A 22,485-nucleotide genomic window follows, 5' to 3' on the forward strand; every position below is an offset into this window, starting at 1 on the left:
TGAGAATGTGCTGAGAAATGTAGGGGAAAGCTGTCTATTTTTAGTGAAACACCTTACAAACTGAGCTGCGGAGAGGTGGATTGGGAGGATATCTAAGTGAGGACTTACCTTTTGTGCTGCAGAACTGTCAATGTTATGAGATGACCTGGACCTGTCATCAAAGAATTGTTTGGATATAAATTGTACTTGTTCATGAAAGTGTTTAAACAATATTGAAAAAATATTGAGGCATTTTTACAGTTAAGTTTGTATTAAGAGTGTGAAGGATGCTAAATTATTTCCCAGTATGGTTATCTATTGTCTATAATGTTTGCAAGTGTCTCTTAAAAGAAATCTATATAAATTTCACTACAGATTTTTGCATTTTGGTTCCTGATCTGTGTGCATTTTAAACTAAGTGTACACAAAGGCCCACCTACATTTTACAGATGCATAAAGTATAACATACAGGAAAGAAAGAAAGAAATATCTAAATCCTGTTTAAAAAGAAGCCTTTCTAGTCAATTTACATTAAAAATTCAAACAGAGATTCCTATAATGCTTTTTTCTTTCTTTTTTTTCCCAGATTTTTTCCTGTTAGTGAAATCTGTGTAGCAGCTCAGACTGTTGCAGGCAAAACAATGATTTTTCTTCCCCACGTGAAGATTATTGTTTATGTCTTAATTTGTGTTTGTGCCAGTTGTAACAGTGTATAACTGTTTAGGGTTCTCGGGATGGGCAAGTAAATTAAGATCACTATATGTCACTTTAAGATTTTTTATTAWTACTATTTCAGTTAGCAATTTTTTTATTTGTCCCTTATTTACAGGTACCACTTCTAGTAGCAATACGATGGTAGCTCCCACAGATGGTAATCCTGAAAGTAAACATATAAAAGACAGTATTGAAGAGAAGTAAGTATCTCAAAGAGTAATGATTAGTTAAATTACAAGAATTACTGGTAGCTACTGTAAGTAGTTGCATCATGATGGCTCCAGGGAGGTATGCACTGCAGGAAAGACATGACTGTAAGTTGTATTAACTAGTACAATATAGTTGTAAGCAGTAAGACTGGTGTACCATTTGGGATTAACAGTAGCAGCCTCAGTCTTAATTTGGACTCCAAAACCTGTATAGGTAGCTGAATAAATTAGGGTACCATTCCAGGTCAGGCTTTGTATTGCTACAGCCGTACTGTTATCAATAGCTAAATTAGCTACTATTACATTTAYTTAAGAGAGATTATGCTACAGATGGATCCATTGAGAGCAAAAGTTACCACTTTAGTGATGTAGCCAATCTGCAGATCCCTTTCCTACTTGACTAGAAATCAGTGCAGCCTATGCCTTGATAGCTAAGTTATTCCCCTATTTAGGGTYTTTAGATGCCCTCTTTATGTGACAAGACCTCTTGCGGCTGGCTATAAGGCAGATGCCTGCCTCACTYCCTCATTTTGAGGTTCTGCAAATGCTTAACATGGAGGTAGAGTGTGAGCTCAGAGCACAGCAACAGTTCAGCAGGGACTGACTGTGTGCACACTCTCATTTTGTGTTAAATACGTGATAGCTAACCCCTCAGTGAAAGGGGGAGTAAGTATTYTGTAAGTAGCACAGGGAAAGACAAAACTGTACATGCAGGCCGTTACTGTGGAAGAGCTGATATGCAGTAAGTTCACAGATAATTTACTTTATGATGATTTGTTTGTGAGCCTTAGTAATTATATTCCTATAGGAAGTATGAAAGTAATTATACTTCTGTAATTATACCAATATAATTTCCTATTTGGACATTTTTTTTCTCCCCAGGATAACCATGTCAATATAATTAGGTTAGTAAAAATATCAGTGCAGACATGCACAATACTGCAAATACAATAAATAATTTTTGGAGAAAATAAATCATGGAAGGTTATGAAATTTGAGGTATCATTCAGAAATCAGCCTAGCAAGGTACAAGCTGTAAAGAATTTGGCAGTTTTGGGGACTGGAGCTGAAGAGGCTTGTAGAGTGAGGATAAGCTTTATCATCTGCTGTGGTGGTGGTGTTCAAAACTTCTCTAGGGCATATGCACTTTGATACAATATACCCTATGTATCTTGGACTCGCAAGGGAGTGGGAATTTTATAAATTATCTAGAAACAATTTAGAAATTGTGCATTTAGTACTCTCATTTCTCCAACTTTTTTCTGGTTTGTCAGGTTAGTGAAGTTAGGAAGATCTCAGTCAGTGCTTCATCAATTGTGGACTTTCTCACTCTTCAKCAAAATAATAAAGCCTTGTGTATAATAGTAACAAATGTTTTAATATACTTAAAAGTAAATGAAAATGTTCTGATTCAAATACAATTTGTAGTGGAGTACCTTCCTGAATCCCTGTAGATACTGTTACTACAAGAGGTGTGCGCAGTACAGCTGAGATGCTTAGGTATCATATTGTGTATTGTCCTTTTAAGTTAAAATATTTTTGTATAATACATGATCTTTTTGATGTACAGTTTTACTGAGAGACTCTGATTGACTAATTCTATTACAGAATATATGAGTTATTAGCACTGCTCTGTTTGTTTCTGCAGTTATGTACATCTAGATATTTACAGTGGATTGAACAGTAACTTGAACCGACAGCACCACAGACTAGAATCTCGCTACAGCAGCAGCTCTGGAGGATCATATGAAGAAGAAAAAAGTAATATTTTTGTTTATAAATATTTTGTAGAAAATATTTTTTTCACAATTAGTACTTTTGCTGAAGGTTGTAGAACATGAAGAAACAGACATTATCAGTGACAAATGAGGCTTTTTAATGCACCTATTTTTAAAAAAATCTTGATTTCCCCAGGCTTAATAGTGCTTTTGAAACTTAGCATACATTTGATTACAATAGATTGTACAAGGAAGATAATATGCTTGCTTTCCTACACTTATTTTCTAGAATGTGTTGTGAATATCTTCCCAAGTTGAAGCAGTTTCATTCAATTTTTTGTGTTTACCATTCCCAACAAAGAAAGCTAGGTTAGTCTGAAGAAACAGAAGAGGGAGTAACATGAGGAAAATGAGATGAATAAGGAAAAAAGATAATTAATTAAAAAAAAATACAGAAAATACATAAAATTATAAATAATTATTCTTTTAAATGGTAGCCACACTTGGTCTGTTGAAAAACAAGATATATAACTTTAAAAAGGGGGAAAAGACCTTGTATTGTATCTCTAATTAATTTTCGAGATTGTTTTTAGATGATTTTCATAGATCTATGATAGTTCAGCTTTTCTGAAGTGCTGGGAGAAGGAAAGTGGTAAAGCTTTCCATTAACAGGGGTTCACAAACTGCGTCTAATTTTGTATCAGAAGAATTAATAGTTGTTGTCTGAAAGTGTGTAAGGCATAAAATCATTATGACAACATTAGAGAAAAGCTAAAGCTAAAGAGGTTAAGTAGGCAGAAATTGAACAGTAATCATGTAGTAAATTATACATTGCATTAGTGGGTTCTATATGCCATTTCAAAGTGCCCATTTGAATGGGACCTGTTTGTCTGGGACTTTTAGCTAACAAACTGTTAGCAATTAAAATACTTTCTACTGTCACTCTACCTAGGATTATCATAATCTCTTCCAGATCACTTTAGAGACCCATGAAGACTACTTTCTTAGATTTCACTTACTCTTTTTAATTGACAGTTGATCCTGCTGTCAGAAAAATTGTTCGGGGTGGGTATAGCACTTCTTTTCCTTTACCTTTCTGTCTGGTGCTACCAAACAACAGAATGTAAATTCCTACTCTTTGAGTGTTGCATGTTAGTGCAGAACCCAGTGTGTCCTGTGTATATCGAGTCTTTGGAGCAACAGGGTCTATTAGGTGTGCAAGTGCATCCTTTAATGAGTGCCTCTGTGCAAAACCGTAAAGGGTAGAGTGAACACAGTCAGTCTCACTGCCCCTTTTCAGGGAAACGGAACATAATGTCCTCCACAGAGCTATTTTAAAGGCTGGGCATGGGGATTCAAATCTGCCAAAACTTTTATGACTCTCTGCCACTGTTGGGTCAGTAACAGGTTGGTGGACCTTTTGAGCAGGCAGGGTGTTTATTACTGCTCAGAAGGGTGAAGCCCAGCATTTAAAGGGACCATAGATGTGGTCATTTTCGTCTTTGTCAGGTATTAATGCCAACAGGACTGGATACACTGAAGCAGATGGTAATGCACATGTGCCATTAGCATAGCTCAGTTAGAAGTTTTGCTTCAGCCAAGAAGGTGGTAATGAGCCAATGTGTGCATTAACCTTTGAAACTTCTGTTGCTACACTTCCAGAAGGACAGCGGGTAGAATCATTGAAACAATGAACTGTTCAGGCAGTCTCCTTGAATGTTTCTCATCTTAACTAATCATTAACCTTAACTAAACCAGGACAGAAAGAGAAAAACGTTTTGAATGTGTAGCGCAGTATGCTATTAGACAAAATAGCTCATGTGCCTCTTCCAATGGCTACTGAAGCTTGCATGATCAGACTCTAAATGGCTTTCTGTGCCTTCTTGAAGAACGTGTTGATTTTTGAGGCAGTGACTTTTGTCAAGCACTGAGATTGGACTTTGCTGCTGGGAAAATGGCAATTGCCAAATGACCCCATATATCAGACTTGCATTATCTGACAGCTATATGTAGTAGATTTTTGCTAGGGAGGTGTACAAAGAGATGTGCTTGAAAAACACTTCCTTAGCCCATAATAAAATGTGACTCCTTGAGATGAGATCAGTGTTTCCCTCAGACTCACCCTTAACTTCATCTAACACAAGCTTTGAATTTTAAGGAAATTAGGTCACATTTCCTTTTGTTCCTTATGTACATTCATTTCATTTACGAACTTACTCAACACAATCTGACTTTATACGTGCAAGTTAGGTTATGACTTCTGTAAAATCATTCTTATGCTAAAATAAGTCACCACTTTTCAAACTTTAGCCAACTACTGTTTACAGCTATCTCCCCCCTACCCCAAGCATCAGCCCTTCAAGAATTTAAAAATATTTCTTTGGAATATATAGTAGAAAAATGTATTTTATGATTTTATGGAGTAAATTTATTTTTATTTTCCTGGTTTAATTTTGTACTGTGTTAGGTGATTCAATGCCTCTTTATTCAAATTGGCGATTGAAAGTGATGGAGCATAATCAAGGAGAGCCTCTACCTTTTCCCCCTACTGGAGGTTGCTGGTCACCACTGGTGGATTATTTGCCTGAAACTTCTCCTCCAGGCATGTCACTTCACAGGTAATTTTCTTTGAGCTGAYGGCACTTCAATTCATCTTAGTTTGTACTACACAATTACAGTAATCTAAAGATAGCAGATTTTTTGTACATTTATTTTATGCAGTTTTAGTCACAAATGTAGCATATAAGATTTCTGAGCCTTTTCGTCTTGATGATTAAAGATTTTATTTTTCATTGTGAACATACATATTTTCCCTTTTGTAGGTATTTGTATACTTAGGAAAGAATACTGCCTAGAAACCTATTATAAAGAGTTCTTTGCAGCTCTTCATAAAATTCAGTTGTGTTGTGTTCTTCTAACAAACTTTTTTTTTCTACTTTCAGGTGCAACATAGCAGTGATCCTTTTAACTGACTTGATAGTTGACCACAGTGTAAAGGTGGAATGGGGAGGATACTTGCATCTTCTGCTTCATGCAATTTTTATAGGTGAATAAATCCTTATAGAAGTATTTATAGTAGCTTAGGAACTGCAGCTATTTACACAACTATTTTTCTCCACACTTAAGTTAGTTAATGCTTGCCATTGTTTTTTAGTGTTGTTAATATTCACAAATACAACTTTAGCACGAAGCGTAGAAAGGATCGTTGTTTTATTAAATAGTACAGATACATATACAGCTTTGAGAGCCTGAATATTTGAAAGCTYATTTGCAGAAAACAGAAATGGCATTCTTCCTTGATTTGAACAGAAATTCACCTAAATCTTTCAGCTTGATTTATATAAATACAATTAAGAGGTTTCTGGAGTCTGTTGAAAGCTCTATCTGTTGGAGCCACTTTTCTCTCTTTCTGCTTGTAGAAGATACAGTGAAATTGAAGTACACGATGCCCTTGGTGCTACCTTTGCTGCTGTTTCTTCCCCTGTTTCTCTATGTAGTGATTTTATACAAAGCACAGATTAATTACTTATTTCTGTGTAAGCAACAAGAGGCTATATTCCTGGTTTTTTAACTGTATGTTTCTGTTTTTCATATATAAATACTAAAAAACAGTTAACCAAAGGTATAAGAAATATCTTGTATAGCCTGCAGGAATCCAATATTCAGTTATTGGGTGAATTATGTATCTGTTTCTTGGTAAAGTGTAGTATAGAGCAGTGTGAATACTGCTAGTTTTTAATAATTGAATTAAACATGTCATTTTAGTTTAATAAAACTTTAACATTTTCCTTTTTTGTCAGGTTTTGACCACTGTCACCCTGAAGTCTATGAGCATTGTAAACAGCTGCTTTTGCATCTAATGATAGTGATGGGCTCCAGCAGTAATGTCCAGTCTGTTGCTTCTGTCCTACTCAGGAACAGAGAGTTCAATGAGTCCAGGGTGCTCACTGTCAAGCAAACTACTCACTTAGATTATACTTTTACAGGTATCCTTAGATTTATTAAGTGCTGCTTGTTAAAATGATACAGAAAGTTATCTTTTCTTCTAGCCATTATTAAAATTTCTATTACTTGTAGTATTATTCTGAGCCTTCAGAAATAAAATGTGTTTTACTTCAGCTCCATTTGGTTAAAATGTATTTCTTCAGATTTTAATTAAGTCAAAATTAATACAGTTCACATTAGCACTTTGTGCCAGTCAGTGAAATTGGGAGCACAGTTGAATAATTAAATACTAGCTGAAAACACAGAGGAAGCTGAGGAAGCTCTGAGTTTTGGATCTGTAATACAGCAGTTTTTATGAGAACTTTGAAAGTAAAAAGAAGAAACATCTCTTCTGTGTTTATAGTAAATTTACATTTCTGACTTAGCCAGTCGTCACTGTACTGTTCAGTAGAATATCAAAAGACTCTTGAAATCCTACTTTTTAAATTCACCTTAATATGATGTTATGGTTTTATAGGAAATCTATATATTTTATATGTAACTTCTTATGAAAGTAACGTTTTCATGATTTGAGCCTACAGTTTCTRAAGAAATGTGAAAAAGAATTCATTTTGTTGAAACCTAGTATTTTATATTATTTCAGTAGGTGGCAGCATATTGCTACAAAATCTGTTCATTCCATTGTGTTCACATCAGAAGTGGCTTTGTCTCTAACCAAAAGTATTTTGTCAATTTGATATTCGTGGCGATGAGTGATTATCATTAGGAAGTGGGCATAGTGAAGCAATTCTTCTATATAAACCTGTTTATGGAATTTTACTGGTGCACTTATATGATGATCTATTCCATCATTCTGTTCCTAATCTTTAAAATTTTGTGTACAATTGGTTAAATATAACAGAATATTTCACTGTTATTAAAAGGAAAATGTCTACTTGAAACTAGAATGAGATCAGCATCAAACATCTTCGGCTTTGGCTGTACTGAGAATTAAGAAAGAGTGATTACAGGTGTGCAGCATGTTTAGTACAAGTTCAGGCAAGCTGATTTAAAACTTTCTTTGAAGCAACTGATGTCTCAGTCCGTWTCTTGTGGCTCTGTAGACAAATTTATGGCAGACATCAGTGAGTCTCAGGTTTATTTATAATTTTTATAAAGATTCGTGACCCTCTTTTCCCTGTTAGTTTACTTTGTCCAGCACCTCACAGGTATAGACATAATGTGAGGAGTTAATGCARTTGTATTTTATTGCTACATGACTATTTATATGGATAGAAAAGCTTTCAGGAGCTAGATTAAGCAGACTTCAGAGAAGTTCTGTGTAACTAGAAATTCTTAGTCTTCACTGATTTAAATAGCTGTCATAGTGGACTGAGTTTTGACCAAAAAAATGTATTAGTACGATGAGATGCTTTAGAGACTGGGAAGCCATTTCACCATATTAATAAAACAAAATCGAGCAAAATATGGTAATTGTAAGGAAGGACCTGGCTGTTCCTTATTAAGGGTCCAGTTTTGCACATACAGGACTTGCTGTTGATTTCATTGTTATTATTGCACACGTGAAATTATYACATTTGCTAAACTATTAATTGTTAGAAGGATAATTATTCTTTTTTGTGTATTTAATATGAAGCCATCAATTTAAGAGCTCATAATAATCTTGTTTTTATTTCAGCAGGCGTTAATGATTTTATACCTGATTACCAGCCCTCCCCAATGACAGACTCAGGGCTTAGTTCAAGTTCTACCTCTTCTAGCATCAGTTTAGGAAATACAAGTGCTGCCATTTCTCATCTGCATACCACCATCCTCAATGAGGTTGACATTTCAGTAGAGCAAGATGAAAAAGTAAAAACTCTCATAGAATTTATTACCTCAAGGTAAAATTTTAATTTTGATTATTGTCAAGACCTGTATTTTGTAGAAATGTGGCAAAATTCTTATTATTCTGYGTGATGTTGTCTAACTTTTCTCTTTGCTGTATTCCTAGTAAGAGATTGAGTCTAGTTCTGAAGTGTTTTTCATAGGCTACAGCCTTTAAAGAACSATAATTTTCTAACAGTTCTGCCCTCTCTCTTGTCCTGAGAGTTTAAAAATCCATTGGCATATTCTGCACAGATCTGTTGTTTATGCTTGCSGTGCACTTTATAGAATTTCTTTTTCATCCTAGTAGAAAAATACTGAAGGATTAGGAATCTAATACATCATAATGCTTAAGGAGCTACAGGATCTGYGTGGAGTTTACTGATCAGTAATGGCAGAGAGCTGGCTATTTAAAAATAGGAATTAGTGGTGAAGAACAACTGTAAAACAAACAACACTGACGTAATTCATATTATAGTTTATATAAACTCTCAAGWTCATGTAAATCTGAAATACCAATTAACTAGTCAAAAACTTTGAGAACCATGCTAACAAAAAGGGACTTTTAAATGGGCCCTAAAATTGAAATAATGTCATGTGTTTGATGGGAAGGGAGAAGGTTGTTTTAAGTATAAATAAATGAGTCAATTGTAAATGATTGTCTAAAGAATAATTAAATGTTTACCCTTCCTGAATGTATACTATTATTTCAGTTAGATTYAATCTGTTGCTTTTCACCTTGTCTCAACTCCTGTATTGTTGTATAGTATTAACAGTTGTCACACTTCTTCCCAGTTTGTTTCTGCAGTTTTAAATGGTTTTGTTTATGTGGTAGGTAGTAGATTCTTCTGCAGTTACTTAAGGTGAAAATAAGATTTAAATAATATTAATGTCATACTTGTTTCCATTTTATATTTCTAGAAAAAGAGGGCCACTTTGGAATCATGAAGATGTTTCAGCTAAGAACCCTAATATAAAGAGTGCTGATCAGTTAACTGTGTTTTTAAAGCATGTGGTATCTATATTTAAACAGGCAAGCTCAGGTAAGTTAGAAAACAGTCAATACATCATAGAATGCAAGTCTGAACTAAATGATTTTTTTCAAATTTCTGCAAGTTTATAGRTGACCTGTAAATCCACTGTTGGTGATAGCTTCCTGCTTATGGTAATAGGTTTCTTGTGTGTATTACACAACTCACTTCACGTTTCTGTTAACATCTGATTTAAATGCAGTGTTTTATGAATGAGATTAAATATCTTATTAATTTATTGTGAGTATTGGATATTTAARGCATAAATATTTTATTCTCTCCAAGTCTGTGGAATACAAGTTTCATAAGATTTTTGAGAGGAATACCTCTAGAGAAAAAAGGAGAGTTGTAGATAAGGGTATTTTAAAATTAGGAATAACTTTGACTATTTTACTGTTTATAAAATTCAAGGGTTTTAGTTTGTTATAAAGTACTGTGTTACCTGAATTTTTATTTCCTCCTGTAGGAGGGTTTCAGTTGGAACACCGTCTTAGTGAAGTTGCTTTGCAAACTGCTCTTTCTTGCTCCTCTCGACATTATGCTGGGAGATCCTTTCAGATTTTCAGGGCTCTGAAGCAGCCTCTTACTGCATCTACACTTTCTGATGTTCTCTCCAGATTAGTAGAAACTGTTGGAGATGCAGGAGAAGAAGCTCAGGTATTTGATTCTACCCTCCCTCATTTTATTAGAAAGTTAAGTAAGTTTAAGTGGTATACTAATTTTATTATTTTAATGACAGTAAAATTTCAAAGCATTTTTAGTTCAAGAAACATTTTGTTTTGAAATATTTTTGATTCATTGATAAAACYTTATATTTTTAAATAAAGATACCCTGAATATTAAAACAGTTTTAATCATGATGCTTTCTGAATTTGTACCTAATAAAACTAGAAAAAATGTTGGTTTAGCTGTGCRTATTTTCCTCTACAGCAACAGGAATTTTCAAAGAATTTCAGAGAATTTGATATATCTACTTCCTGAAAACACTTGTTTTCTTCATAGTTTGAGAGTCATCAGATCAACCATATWAAAAAAAATCAAGTTTTTGTATTAAAAACTTACTTGACAAAACTGTTACAGCCATCCAACCTACTAGATGTTATTGTATGTTAAAGGAGTTGGGGATGACATTTTAACACTGCAAAATGACAGTCTAAATCCCCAGTGGTACATGCATCCTTAAAAATAATGCAAATCCAAATGARTTTTGTGAGTATTTAGAAATAATTTAAAAGTTTTGTCATTTAACTTTTTTTCCTGTCTTGAAGAGATAGCGCTAATTTGAGCTGTTTCATTAAAGTTATGCTCTAATTGAATTATAAAAATAATTACTAATGCTGCTTTTTGTTTTTATGTCACTACCTACTAGATTTTCTGTGACCTTTACTTGTATATATGAGTTAAAATTTAAATATAAATATTATGTATACTATATATAGTATTTTGTAATTATTCATGTGAATTTATTATCTAAGTTATTTTATAATTTATAAAAACACTGTGACTTTCTCTAGGGTTTTGTCATAGAACTGCTTCTGACTCTAGAGTCTGCTATTGATACGTTGGCTGAAACCATGAAGCATTATGACCTACTTTCTGCCCTTTCCCAGTAAGTTCTTATATTATTACATGGTATGTTTCAATTATGAAWGGTCTAGTTTACTTGAAATAATCAAGTYATCTTTGCAGAGCATGCTTTAGCGGCCTTATTTTTTCCTATATGTATAATGAAGCTAATGATACCAAGTTTTAGAATATGATTTAAACTTTGTAGATGAAAACTTCTGTACTGCAATAAGTACTTGTACTGTAATTTTAATATAGATTAAATTTCTTTGCTTACAGCAAATGCTAATCTTTGTTAGGCCCCAGATCTGTTGTTTATGTTTGAAAAAAGTGTAACTGAAAAAGTCAAGAGTCGTTTGTATGTCTCCTTGGAGTGTGAGTGGTTAGCTCCATGATTTTTTTCCAACAGGAAAAAAAAAAACAAAAARCTAAACATACATACCATCCCATTCRCTTCATTTCATAACAAGGTTTTCTGAAAATGTTGACATTTTTAGGAAGTTCTTCTATTTCTCACTGTTTTAAGTGTGMGAACCAGTAGGTATTGAATTCCCTATGTTAGCTACTTCAGGGAAAATTAAGTAATTTCATTTATTAGTTCCCTCATTACTCTATCCTTATCACGTCTGTAAGGAAATAAGTTGGATTGCTAGATCTTCRTTTCTAGGGAATTTTTACATTCTTTAAGCTATTATTCCTAATTTTGCAAAATTGTCTTGTCATTATTTTGCTCTAGTGGGATTGTGATGAATGTATTTTGTAACAGTGATAACAGGATGCTACAGTCTTGTCTTAYGCCCCAGTTATAATACTCTTCTAGTGATGTTGCAGAGTATCCCCTCAGAATGTATATGTGATGGGCATCAAATGTCTTTTTCCTTTTCTCCTAGTTTTAAGGTGTATGTTATTAAAAGTATTTTTCATGTAATAAAATTTAATATTTTTTTTTATTCTAGAACCTCTTACCATGATTCAGTAATGGGAAACAAGTATGCAGCTAACAGGAAAAGCACTGGACAGATAAATCTAAGCACAAGTCCCATTAGTAGTGGCAGTTGTTTGGGATACTACAGCAATACAAGGAGTAATTCTTTGAGACTGAATTTAATCAGTGAGCGGAGAGGCGACCGTCGACGGAGCAACACACTGGATATAATGGATGGAAGGATAAATCATGGTGGAAGTTTGGCAAGGACTAGAAGCCTTTCCTCCCTGAGAGAGGGAGGGATGTATGATGTGCAGCCCACTACTGATCCTGTCAATCTGTTGGCTACAATATTTTGGATTGCAGCTTCATTGCTAGAGTCAGATTATGAATATGAATACCTTTTGGCTCTCAAACTACTCAACAAACTGCTAATTCACTTGCCTCTGGATAAGTCTGAGAGTCGGGAAAAGATAGAAAAGGTGCAGAATAAACTGAAATGGAATAACTTTCCAGGCCTTCAGCAGCTTTTCCTAAAAGGTTTTACTTCAACATCTACACAAGAAATGACAGTTCACCTGCTCAGTAAACTCATCACAATTTCCAGGCATGCTTTGGTGGACCCCTCTCAGTTAGCAGGTATCTTCAGAAAATGTATAGATAACGATAATATATTTTTAATTAAATGAAGCATAATCAAAATTAATAGTGATWAAGCATTTGCCTTAAACAAAACTCCCCTCAGTTAAAAGCTTTCTGCATTTGTCGATATTGCAGTGCTAAACAGAGGGAGTACATTACAGATGATGATTACCTGCTTGGAAATGCTACATGAAAACTTTATCTAGTAGAATGTTGACTACTAGCTTTAAACTTGTTTGCAAGTTAAGAGCATGTGTATTAATTTTCATGATTTTGTGCTACAGAGCTCAATTACATTGTAACCACAAATCATAATGTCACCTTGTGACTTAGTACTATTTCTAACCTTTACACATTTTAGAGRTGATATTACTGTACTACTTGAAGATACTGAGTTTCTTGACTGTTTTGCTTAATTGGTCATGTGATGATTTTATTTTCATTTTTTACATATTTATACACACATATTTTACATATATACACATACATAGATCTGTGTGTATATACATATAATTTATGTATGTGTGTGTATGTAGGTTATGCTATAAAGGGTCTCAAATACTAGAAAGTTGTTGATTATTGACATCATTCCACATTAAATGAAGTCTTATTAAAATCATCAGGGATCATATAACTATATTTTGTGTGCAGGATTTCCCCTAAACATCTTGTGCTTACTTCCTCATCTGATCCAACATTTTGATAACCCAACTCAGTTCTGTAAAGAAACAGCTGACAGGATAGCAAAGGTATGTAAATATAATGTTTGGGGAGTATTCAGAAGTTTATTCTTTACCAGAGTTGTTTCTTTATTTTCCACTCCAATATGTAATACTTTTCTCTATGGCCAATAGAATCATATAAAAAACTGTATTTTAAGGATCTGATCCACCCCTCCTTTACATAATTGGTTTTCATATCAACCCCCTGACTTTCCTTTTGTGAACGAGAAAGCACATTTAGCTCACTCTGTAAATTTTTCAAGGAAAGAAAAAATGTATTTATTATTAATGATATGTTACCTTTTCTAACTTCTCTGGCTTTGCAGCATGTAATTTTAAACATAAATTCGATCAGTTTTTAAGCACACTTACTAATTTACTTGTCATAAGCAAGTGAACCTTACCTTTCCGACTGGTAAGTAGAGACGAAAGAGAATTCTGCTCGCTCTATTATTTGTAAATAGTGATTAACTTTGAGGGTTTTTGAATACTTTCTGAACTGCTAAAGCAGGAGAGGATGCTGYCAACAGTCCCCAGCCAGGTTGGTGGAGTGCTGGTCTGGCAGCAGGCATTTTTAGGAAGAATGTGGAAGAGGGAGTAAGGAAGTGCTGCCTGTTATAGGCAGAGCAGTCATAGGTCACTGGCTTCCCRAACTGTGGTATGTGAACCACTGAAGAGTGTGCGAGTTACCTCRAAGTATTATGTGCCCTGAATCCAAGAGTTACCGCTTTCCCAGAAATACCTGTGCTACTCGCTAGGGACACTTGCCTCTCCCACCAGTGCTAGTGATGACAACACAAGATTGTGAATTCTTGGGCTGATTAATATAGGAGGGGAATWAGACCAGGGAAACCAGTATTTTATTCTCGGCTGTCTCACTGGCCTGCCAGGTACCCATTTGAAGTTGCTTGCTTTGCCACAGTTGTTATTGTAGATCGGAAAAGCAAGAAAACTTGGTTCTGACCTCCTTTTTTAAAATGCTTGGAGAYCTACTGATAAAACATTTTATAAGAAATAGGTATTATTATTATTATAGGAGGAGAAGAAGAAACAAAACTGTCCTCAGGCACCGGAAGCTACAGTGTGAATGGAGCTGCCAGCCACCAAAGGGAGGGGAAAGTCCAGAGGAGAAGGGGACAGGGYGGCTAGACAGTATGTCCGGAGGAACAGATAGAGGAAAGGAGGAGGTGGCAGGGAGTGCTGAAAGGGGTGGGGGGAACAAAGGTGAGAYGTCACGAGGGGAAGGAGAGTGGGGGGCAAACAGCAACGCAACCTGTGCTAGGGAACAGGAGATAGGCAAAACAGAAAGGCTTGAAGAGGTCCRTGCGTCATTTACTTTTGTCGGGGGAACGGTTATGCCACTTCAGATTTCAGTATTAGGGAAACATTCGTTTTTATAATCCGTAGTCTTTCTTTGAACAAACTTTCTAGTCGCCACTGAAGTTGCTACTGGGATTTGTTCAACCATTGCTGTGAGTCGGAAGTTGTCTGTGCAGTAAGAAACGGAAGGGAACCGGTCATCGACTCAGTGTGTCTACTGAGATATGATCCATTCCCTCAGAAACCCGTAATGATATTATTCTTTGATTTTAGAAAAGGAAAAATGTAAAGCTTAAGTGTACATGCAAGCCCTTCTACACGAATCTTCATAAATTTTAGTGCCACTTGAAGACACAGATTCCCCAAAACAGGGTGTTATAAGTAAAGAGTACAGAATGTGGTTTCTAGTCGTGCGTTACGGGAAATATCTCAATAAATTTATTTTTTCATGGTGCTCTTTTAGGAAACTCTTAGTTATCTGAACTTGTACTGACTTCTTTTGACTTCTCTTTTGACTCTCTTCGTGTGAGAGAAYGCTTTAACCCCTGAAAGACTGGTGGTGCATGCCAGAGTACAGCTGTTGCAGATGCTACTGGCTTCCTAAAGCTCTGATAAATACAAGCTGGGAGAAAAGGGTTGGCCTAGGTTTGAAAGAAGAAAGATGAATGGCCATGCTTGAGAGATGGGTCGAGCCTAAGGAATGAATGCCCACTGAGTGCACTGTTACCCAAGCAGGAATATGGAGCTGTGTTTTCAGTATTTAAAGTTTTAATATCTGCTACACCCCTTCCAACCACTTTTTTTTTTTTGAAAGAAGTTTTAAGTATCTTAAGCAATTCGTTCTACTTTTTAAGTAAGTTGTTGTCGGGCTTAAAAATTAAACAGAAACTGTAGATATTTGTAGCTTGCTTTCAGTTTTTTGAAAATACAGTGAAATCTGAGAAAAATAAATAATGACTTATAAATACCTATGTTAAAAATGGTCATCTTTAATATAATTATATCTGCTTTTTACTTTTCAGGTGTGTGCAGAGGAGAAGTCACCAACTCTTGCAAATTTGGCCCATATGATGAGCTTATACAGTACACACAGTTATTCCAGAGACTGTTCAAACTGGATTAATGTAGTGTGTAGATATTTGCATGACTCCTTCTCAGATACCACATTTAACCTTGTAACTTATCTTGCAGAGGTAAACTTTGCTGAAAGTGTATTTCATTTTGACAATCTGTGATAAACACTATATTTACTCAATTTGTTATTTTTCATGATTCTGAATATTGGGAAAAGGGCACATCTTCCATAATGGAGAATAACAGTAAAATATTCTAGTATAAATAACAAAGGAATGACTACTGTACAAAAGGACAATACCTTGAGTTTATTTTGAAATAGTAATTCCTCTAACGAAAGATCCCTTTTTGTGGTAGTAGTATTCTGTAAGAGAGATTTATTATCTGTGCCACATGAATAAAATATACGCACATTATCTTGGCTTTAACAAAATATGCTCAGTGTAAATCATAAAAGAAACTTTTTTTAGCCAAATACCCAATTAAAGATGCCATTAGTGCAACTGAAAAACTAAATTGAAAATTCAGTTGTAAATACTGCATAGTATATACTTCACAGAATTCAGTATGTGATTGTCAGCCATTTGTATACAAAACTGTTAYTAGCTTTAAAAAAAGTACCTTGTTTGAAAAGCTTTTAGAGCCTAGTCCTTGAGCTACATTACTTCAAACTAATAATGATAACTTTTTAATTATTTGTTCTTTCTCACATATGAATTTATATGTACTTAAGTTTGTATATGCCAGACTTCTTTAAGACTTAGATGTAATTATTTTTCATGCAGCTTTGGGATTTTTAATTTACAAGAACTCTTTAACTTAGTGAGAAGTATTTTATTATTGGGTGCTTTAGGTTTGTGCTTATGACTATTGTCAAAATTCTGTTAGCAAGTGCAGAAAATTAATATGAGTAAAACTGAATTAGGATAGATAATGTAGTTCTTTTGCATTGCATTTTCTTTTTAAGCTAAAACAAAATTGAGAAACATGAAGTGGTACACTAAAGTTTCTTGAAGGGAATAATAAGTATGTAGGGAGAGTAATTAAATTTTAATGTTCATTTTCACTGTTGGCTACTATTAAACGCTAATTAAATTCTGTACTTTTTTAAAAACTTTGTTTTAGCTATTAGAGAAGGGCTTATCCAGTATGCAACAGTCCTTACTGCAGATCATTTACAGTCTTCTGAGTCATATTGACCTGTCCACAGCACCAGTGAAACAGTTTAATTTGGAGATTATAAAAGTTATTGGTAAATATGTTCAGGTAGGTACTGTGAAAAACTGTAAAATACACTTTTCACTTATTATCAAAATGGTATTGAAAATACACTTAAACRTTTTTTGAGTGTTGCGAGGTAATTTATTGCAGTTTTTAAGATAATTGTTCAAAGTTAAATTCCACAGTATTTTAGTTTCTGACCTATGTATTTAATTCATTATATACAGATTCTTTCTCTAATTTGATTTACATCTTGTGGGACAAGTTACCTGAGTGAATGTGCATCTATTGACACATGTAAACTATTCTGTATATGTAGTCATAGAAGATGATCCTTCAACTGTTAAAATATAACTCTTTAAATAACAAAACATGTTTGCTGTTGAATACTGTAGATAGAAATTTCTTATTTAAGGTTTTGTTTTTTTTTTTTTTTTTTTAAAAAGGAAGCTTTACACTTAAATACATATTTGCATCACTTTCACTGGAGCATCTGTCCATGAGAGAGAAACATTAAGTTCCATCTTCTTGAGTTCAAGTGCATTTTTTTTGTTAAAAGACAATCTCCAAAAGACAAACAACAGTATTTTGCCTTAAGTAATTTTCTCTTTCATATTTGGAACATAATTTACTGAAAACCCTGGAAGGAAGTCTAGCATTTTGCTGAAAGATTTTATAAAAATGCCTGGAGCATACAACCATTTCAGTCTACAACATCTTCATTTTTTTTTCTTCCTCTTCTTTATCCCTGAATTGCATTATTGCTAAATGTATATCAGTCAAATGGTTTAATCATAATTACTCAGGAAAAATAGTGTCACCCAGACATTTTGTTGTTGATAGATACATAGTTCAGATACAGTGCTTCTGTCAGAGTGCATTAGGCAAAMTGGAATGATTAGTGCAGCTGTATTTTTTATAGCCTGATGTCTGCTCACTTCACTTCTAACCTTTATCTGAGCTCTCTTTCCAGTCTCATACCACCGTGAAATACAATCTTAATTAGAAAATACTGGTTGTCAAAATACTGGTAGTAGTGAAAAAATATTCCAGGGAAGCATATGCATTTTCAATAGGATAAGATGTATTAATATAGATAACAAAATAAAAGATTATAAATGAATATGATGTGTTTAAATGTGATGCTACTAAACAGATTTTTAGTATACTGTATTCAGAATGCCTATTAACAAATTTAAGTTGCTAAGGGATGGATCAAGTTTAGGACTACTCTTTTTATACCTACAATGTGCAGGARGTTATTGAAGACCATTGTTACCTGCAAAGTAGCATGTACTGCTTATAGCCTTGGAAGTGTGTTTTTTGTTTTTGTTTTTGTTTGTTTTTTTTGAATGCACTAAAGAAGAAATATTGTAACAAACATGGCATCCTGATAAACAGATGCTTTACATGTAATTTCAGAAATTGGAATAGTTGAGTTGGAGGTAGAGTTCTAACATTTCATCAGAGTAAATCTTAACCCTCCTAAGGTGTATGTGTCTTCTCTTCCCCACTCCCTAATCTCTGCAGTTGGAACTGCTAAGTTAKTTACTCTGCCTTCATGATCTTTTTAAGGAGAGATTAACCTTTAGATTAAGTTCTGCCTTTTGTATTCTCATACTTTTGCCCTGGCTTTTTTAAGCACCTCATCAGTCTTATGCTATATAAAAACCTTGTAAATGCTTTTGTTTTGTTTGAGATCTTTGAAATGCATGAGGAAATACAAAATGCAAAGTATTTGTATRTATTTCAGATTTGGTTTGCCCTTAAGCATAAAATAATAAAAGGACCCAGGAGGTAGAAGTAGTTTTGCTTTCAAATGCTATCAACTTTATTTTCTGGGGCATGAAGAGCTGATACTCAAGATAATGGTAAAAAAATGTCAAGATTTCCTGTGGCTGGCATTGTGAATTGGATCTAGTAAGCCTGGTTAGACCTAGCTACCCTCCCTCAAATGCATCGGGTGCCTGGCTGCTGCCTTTCTGGCATTTCAAGTCCTGAAGCATTCCTTGTGTGCTAAAGGCTTTCAGTCCAAAGTGGAATATTAGAACATTGGGGTTCGGGAATTTTAAAATCAGTCAGTCTACTAAAATTCATATCTCTCTCAGGTATAAAATGTCATGTAAGTATCTCTGTCTTACTGTATTAAAACCACAAATATTTTCAAGCCATTTCATGCTTTAATGCTTGAATATAGTGGTTACGTGTGCATTCATTTGTTGTTAATTACTCAGTGCCTGAATTGACTCGCATTTTGTTCGTGTTTTGCTTTTTGTCCTCTAAACTTAGATATGCGTGATAATGAAGACCAGTATTTAAAGGTGTGAGCTTATCAGAAAGTGATCTATAATTAGGATATTTGCATCTGATGTCAAGCGCAAAATCTTACTGTACATTAAAAATTGTTGTATTTTTTGAAGTAAAATTTTTGTGTGATTTATGTACATTCTCTTTAGAGTCCATATTGGAAGGAAGCCCTTAATATTTTGAAACTAGTGGTGTCTCGATCAGCAAGCCTCGTTGTACCTAATGATATTCCAAAGTCTTATGGAGGTGACATAGGTTCTCCTGAAATCTCTTTCACAAAAATTTTTAATAATGTTTCCAAGGAGCTACCTGGGAAGACCTTAGATTTTCATTTTGATATATCAGAGGTAATTATTGTAGTTTAAGCTACAATACAGTAATGACTTTCTGTTGCAAACCCAGATTTATTTTCTCTTCTGTGTCTTCTGTGTTTATATGTACTAAAATAAATATAATCGAATTTTACATGCTTGAAACATGATTAGAGTCACTCAGAAAAATAAGCTTTGTATTCTCTTATATTGTTTTTGCTATTTTCCCTCTTTGAATATCTTTATAGAGTTAATTACTTAAAGTTGATAGGATTATTTGTAAAGGTATTTCAGTTTGATCAAAGAGCTAGGCTAATGCAGCTGGTTGCTTTTTGTATCTAAATATTTCTGACCTTTACCAAGTAAAAGGTTGTTCGTTCAAGGGCTGAGAGGATTAAAATCACGTATTCCAGTTTTGACCTAACTTTAAAAGAGGGAAAAAATTTTGAGGAGAGAAGAGGATAGAGAATATAGGAATGTAAGTGTGAGATGGATGCAATTTGAGACAAATTCCTGTGGTTAAAAAATAAAAGAAAATTAGGGTATATGAGAACTGAAAGTAATATTTTAGTACAGATGATAATTTTTGTATGTCTGAAGAGGAGGACATAGCTGAATGACTGCAGTATAGGGATGTGAAAACTGTAGAAACCTTAGAAGGAATCAAAAATAAAGGCTCATGGTTGATAGTGAATGGAGATGTGCATGTCTTAGCCTTAATGGAATTGGTAGAGACCTCTCTTTAGGAGAATTCCTTACTGGAAGCTTCAGTGCCTGCAGATAAATGAGAGACTGGATGAATTCCTGCAGAATTTTTTGGAGTAGCATTTGCTATCAAAAAGGATTAATGTGATCCTTGTTTTTCAAAGGAGTATGTGTTTTAGTGAAGTTGCTGAAATATGGTAATGATTTGTTAATATTTATGAATGCATCCGTAGAAGAGCTTTACATCTTGTAAACTTAGAACATAGTAATTTTTAAAGTGTATTTTAAAATGTGCATAGATTCTGAAAATTGTCCATTTCAGAAAATACAAAATGGCAGAATAGTAGCCTTTTGGATAGGGTAGAAGTATTCAGCTGTGTATTTCTCAGCGTACCAATGTTGTACGGTGTGTTAGGCATGGAGAATTATAACAAACCCATTGTATTTTATGTAATATTAATATTTCTAAAATTAAATACATAGTCTTTATTAAAACAGATTTGAATTCTAAGCAAGTATTTGTCTCCCGTGATAGACACCAATTATTGGGAATAAATATGGTGATCAACACAGCGCAGCTGGTAGAAATGGGAAGCCAAAAGTCATTGCTGTCACCCGGAGCACTTCTTCAACTTCATCAGGCTCCAATTCAAATGCATTAGTTCCTGTCAGCTGGAAGAGACCACAGCTATCTCAGGTACATTATGTGTCTTGGGCATAGTAAGCAAATAACGTAGGTAGTGTTTATGAATGTGCAATAAAAAATAAATGTAGAAATTTAATTTGAGATATACATTGGGTCTTAATGAAACAGTAAGCTATACTGTTACATTATAAGCTAAAAGTTAGTGAAGAGAAAAAACTATAAAATTAGTTTTAGAGAACTAACTCTGCATGTGAGATAACAACTTAAAAATTCAGACGTTTTATATTTTTACTTGGACCTCAAATAGGTGCTTTGCTATGTGTTATTTATTGTGTATTTTTCAGAGAAGAACGAGGGAGAAGCTAATGAATGTGCTTTCTCTGTGTGGACCAGAGTCTGGGCTTCCCAAGAACCCCTCAGTAAGTGGTGGTGGTGTTTTGTTTTGTTTTCTAAATCCCAGTAATGAGAATGCTATCGTATTCAGGTATTGATGAAGTTATGAGAAAAGAAATTTTAATATTCTGGTTTTGATTTATTAATTCACAATCCAGCTAAAGAATTAGTAAGAGACGGAATAATCATGAATAATGAATTACTTCCTCAAGAAGTCCAGTGGGCACCATTATTCACTAGAGTGGATTCAGAAGTATACTTTTCAGTCAAAACCGAAGTACCTKCCTCTTATGAGTTTATATCACTCTATAGGAGAAGACTGTATGTTGTAAAGCAAGGATACATTCATAGGGTTGATTCTTATTTTTATCTTAGGTAGATATGAAAACAAGATTTAAAAAATTATTTGTATTGAAACTCAAATCTCCCCTCTGTGAATTGAATTAGCTGACCTCTCGACAGCTCCTTGGATGTTACTGCTCAGAATAATCTTGAACTCTTTTTCTCAAGAAAAGATTTCACAGGAGGCAGGATTGCACTGCCACTCCAGAATAGTGTGTTATGTCTTTTATGCTGCACATAAGAATTTTTATTATTTTGCCTAGAGGAGGGCATTGAACTATGTCTCCTGTGTTCTGAGTAAGTTTCTAACCCGTTATAAAGAAGAGATCTGGCTGTGTTCTGGAGAGAAGTGGCTGTAATGGCTGACTATTTTAAGGATGTTGATACTGTATTGGAAATACCATTGAATATGACTGGTGGATCAGATGCCTTCAGACTAACWGGGATGTTAGGAATGTCTAACTATTGAGTAAAAATAGGGAGATTGACATTACTTCTGTATAAAGTACTGGAAAGACCACCATTACCATGCTAAGCTTAATTGTGATGATGATATTTTAATGGCTTTTAGAATAATATGAGCAGTCTGCTTATCATCTAGAGTATTGTTTTTGTTGTGACAAAGAAGTTCCTAGCTGGGCAAAAGTTTTGATGGGAGATGGCCCTTTAATYTACCAGTGGAGCACGTAATAAAATAAGATACCTGAAAGCTGAAGCTAAACAAATTTAGCAAATCTCAGATGGAAATGAAGAGCAAATTGTAATTTGTGAGATGATTAAACCTCAGAATTTTTATCACTGGAAGGCATCACTGAGTGGATTTTTARAAGATGCACAGTACTTCCACAG

At 34.3% G+C, this 22,485-nt stretch overlaps 1 protein-coding gene across 1 annotated transcript in view; it reads left to right on the top strand.

Annotated features, from left to right (window-relative positions):
• Positions 1–22,485, top strand: part of FRYL (FRY like transcription coactivator) — a 145,913-nt gene that overhangs the window by 95,695 nt on the left and 27,733 nt on the right. Inside the window, exons 36-51 of the mRNA XM_085322719.1 lie at positions 809–893; positions 2,551–2,663; positions 5,088–5,238; positions 5,563–5,666; positions 6,421–6,606; positions 8,244–8,448; positions 9,353–9,474; positions 9,929–10,119; positions 10,977–11,071; positions 11,985–12,592; positions 13,247–13,344; positions 15,660–15,830; positions 16,837–16,977; positions 19,389–19,586; positions 20,791–20,952; positions 21,246–21,320. Of these exons, the coding sequence (XP_085178845.1) occupies positions 809–893; positions 2,551–2,663; positions 5,088–5,238; positions 5,563–5,666; positions 6,421–6,606; positions 8,244–8,448; positions 9,353–9,474; positions 9,929–10,119; positions 10,977–11,071; positions 11,985–12,592; positions 13,247–13,344; positions 15,660–15,830; positions 16,837–16,977; positions 19,389–19,586; positions 20,791–20,952; positions 21,246–21,320 (2,705 nt within the window). The remainder of the gene's footprint in view (positions 1–808; positions 894–2,550; positions 2,664–5,087; positions 5,239–5,562; positions 5,667–6,420; positions 6,607–8,243; positions 8,449–9,352; positions 9,475–9,928; positions 10,120–10,976; positions 11,072–11,984; positions 12,593–13,246; positions 13,345–15,659; positions 15,831–16,836; positions 16,978–19,388; positions 19,587–20,790; positions 20,953–21,245; positions 21,321–22,485) is intronic.

Source organism: Rhea americana, unplaced genomic scaffold, assembly GCF_003343005.1.
Source record: "Rhea americana isolate MKP2758 unplaced genomic scaffold, rheAme1 scaffold_8, whole genome shotgun sequence".
Lineage (NCBI taxonomy): Eukaryota > Metazoa > Chordata > Aves > Rheiformes > Rheidae > Rhea > Rhea americana.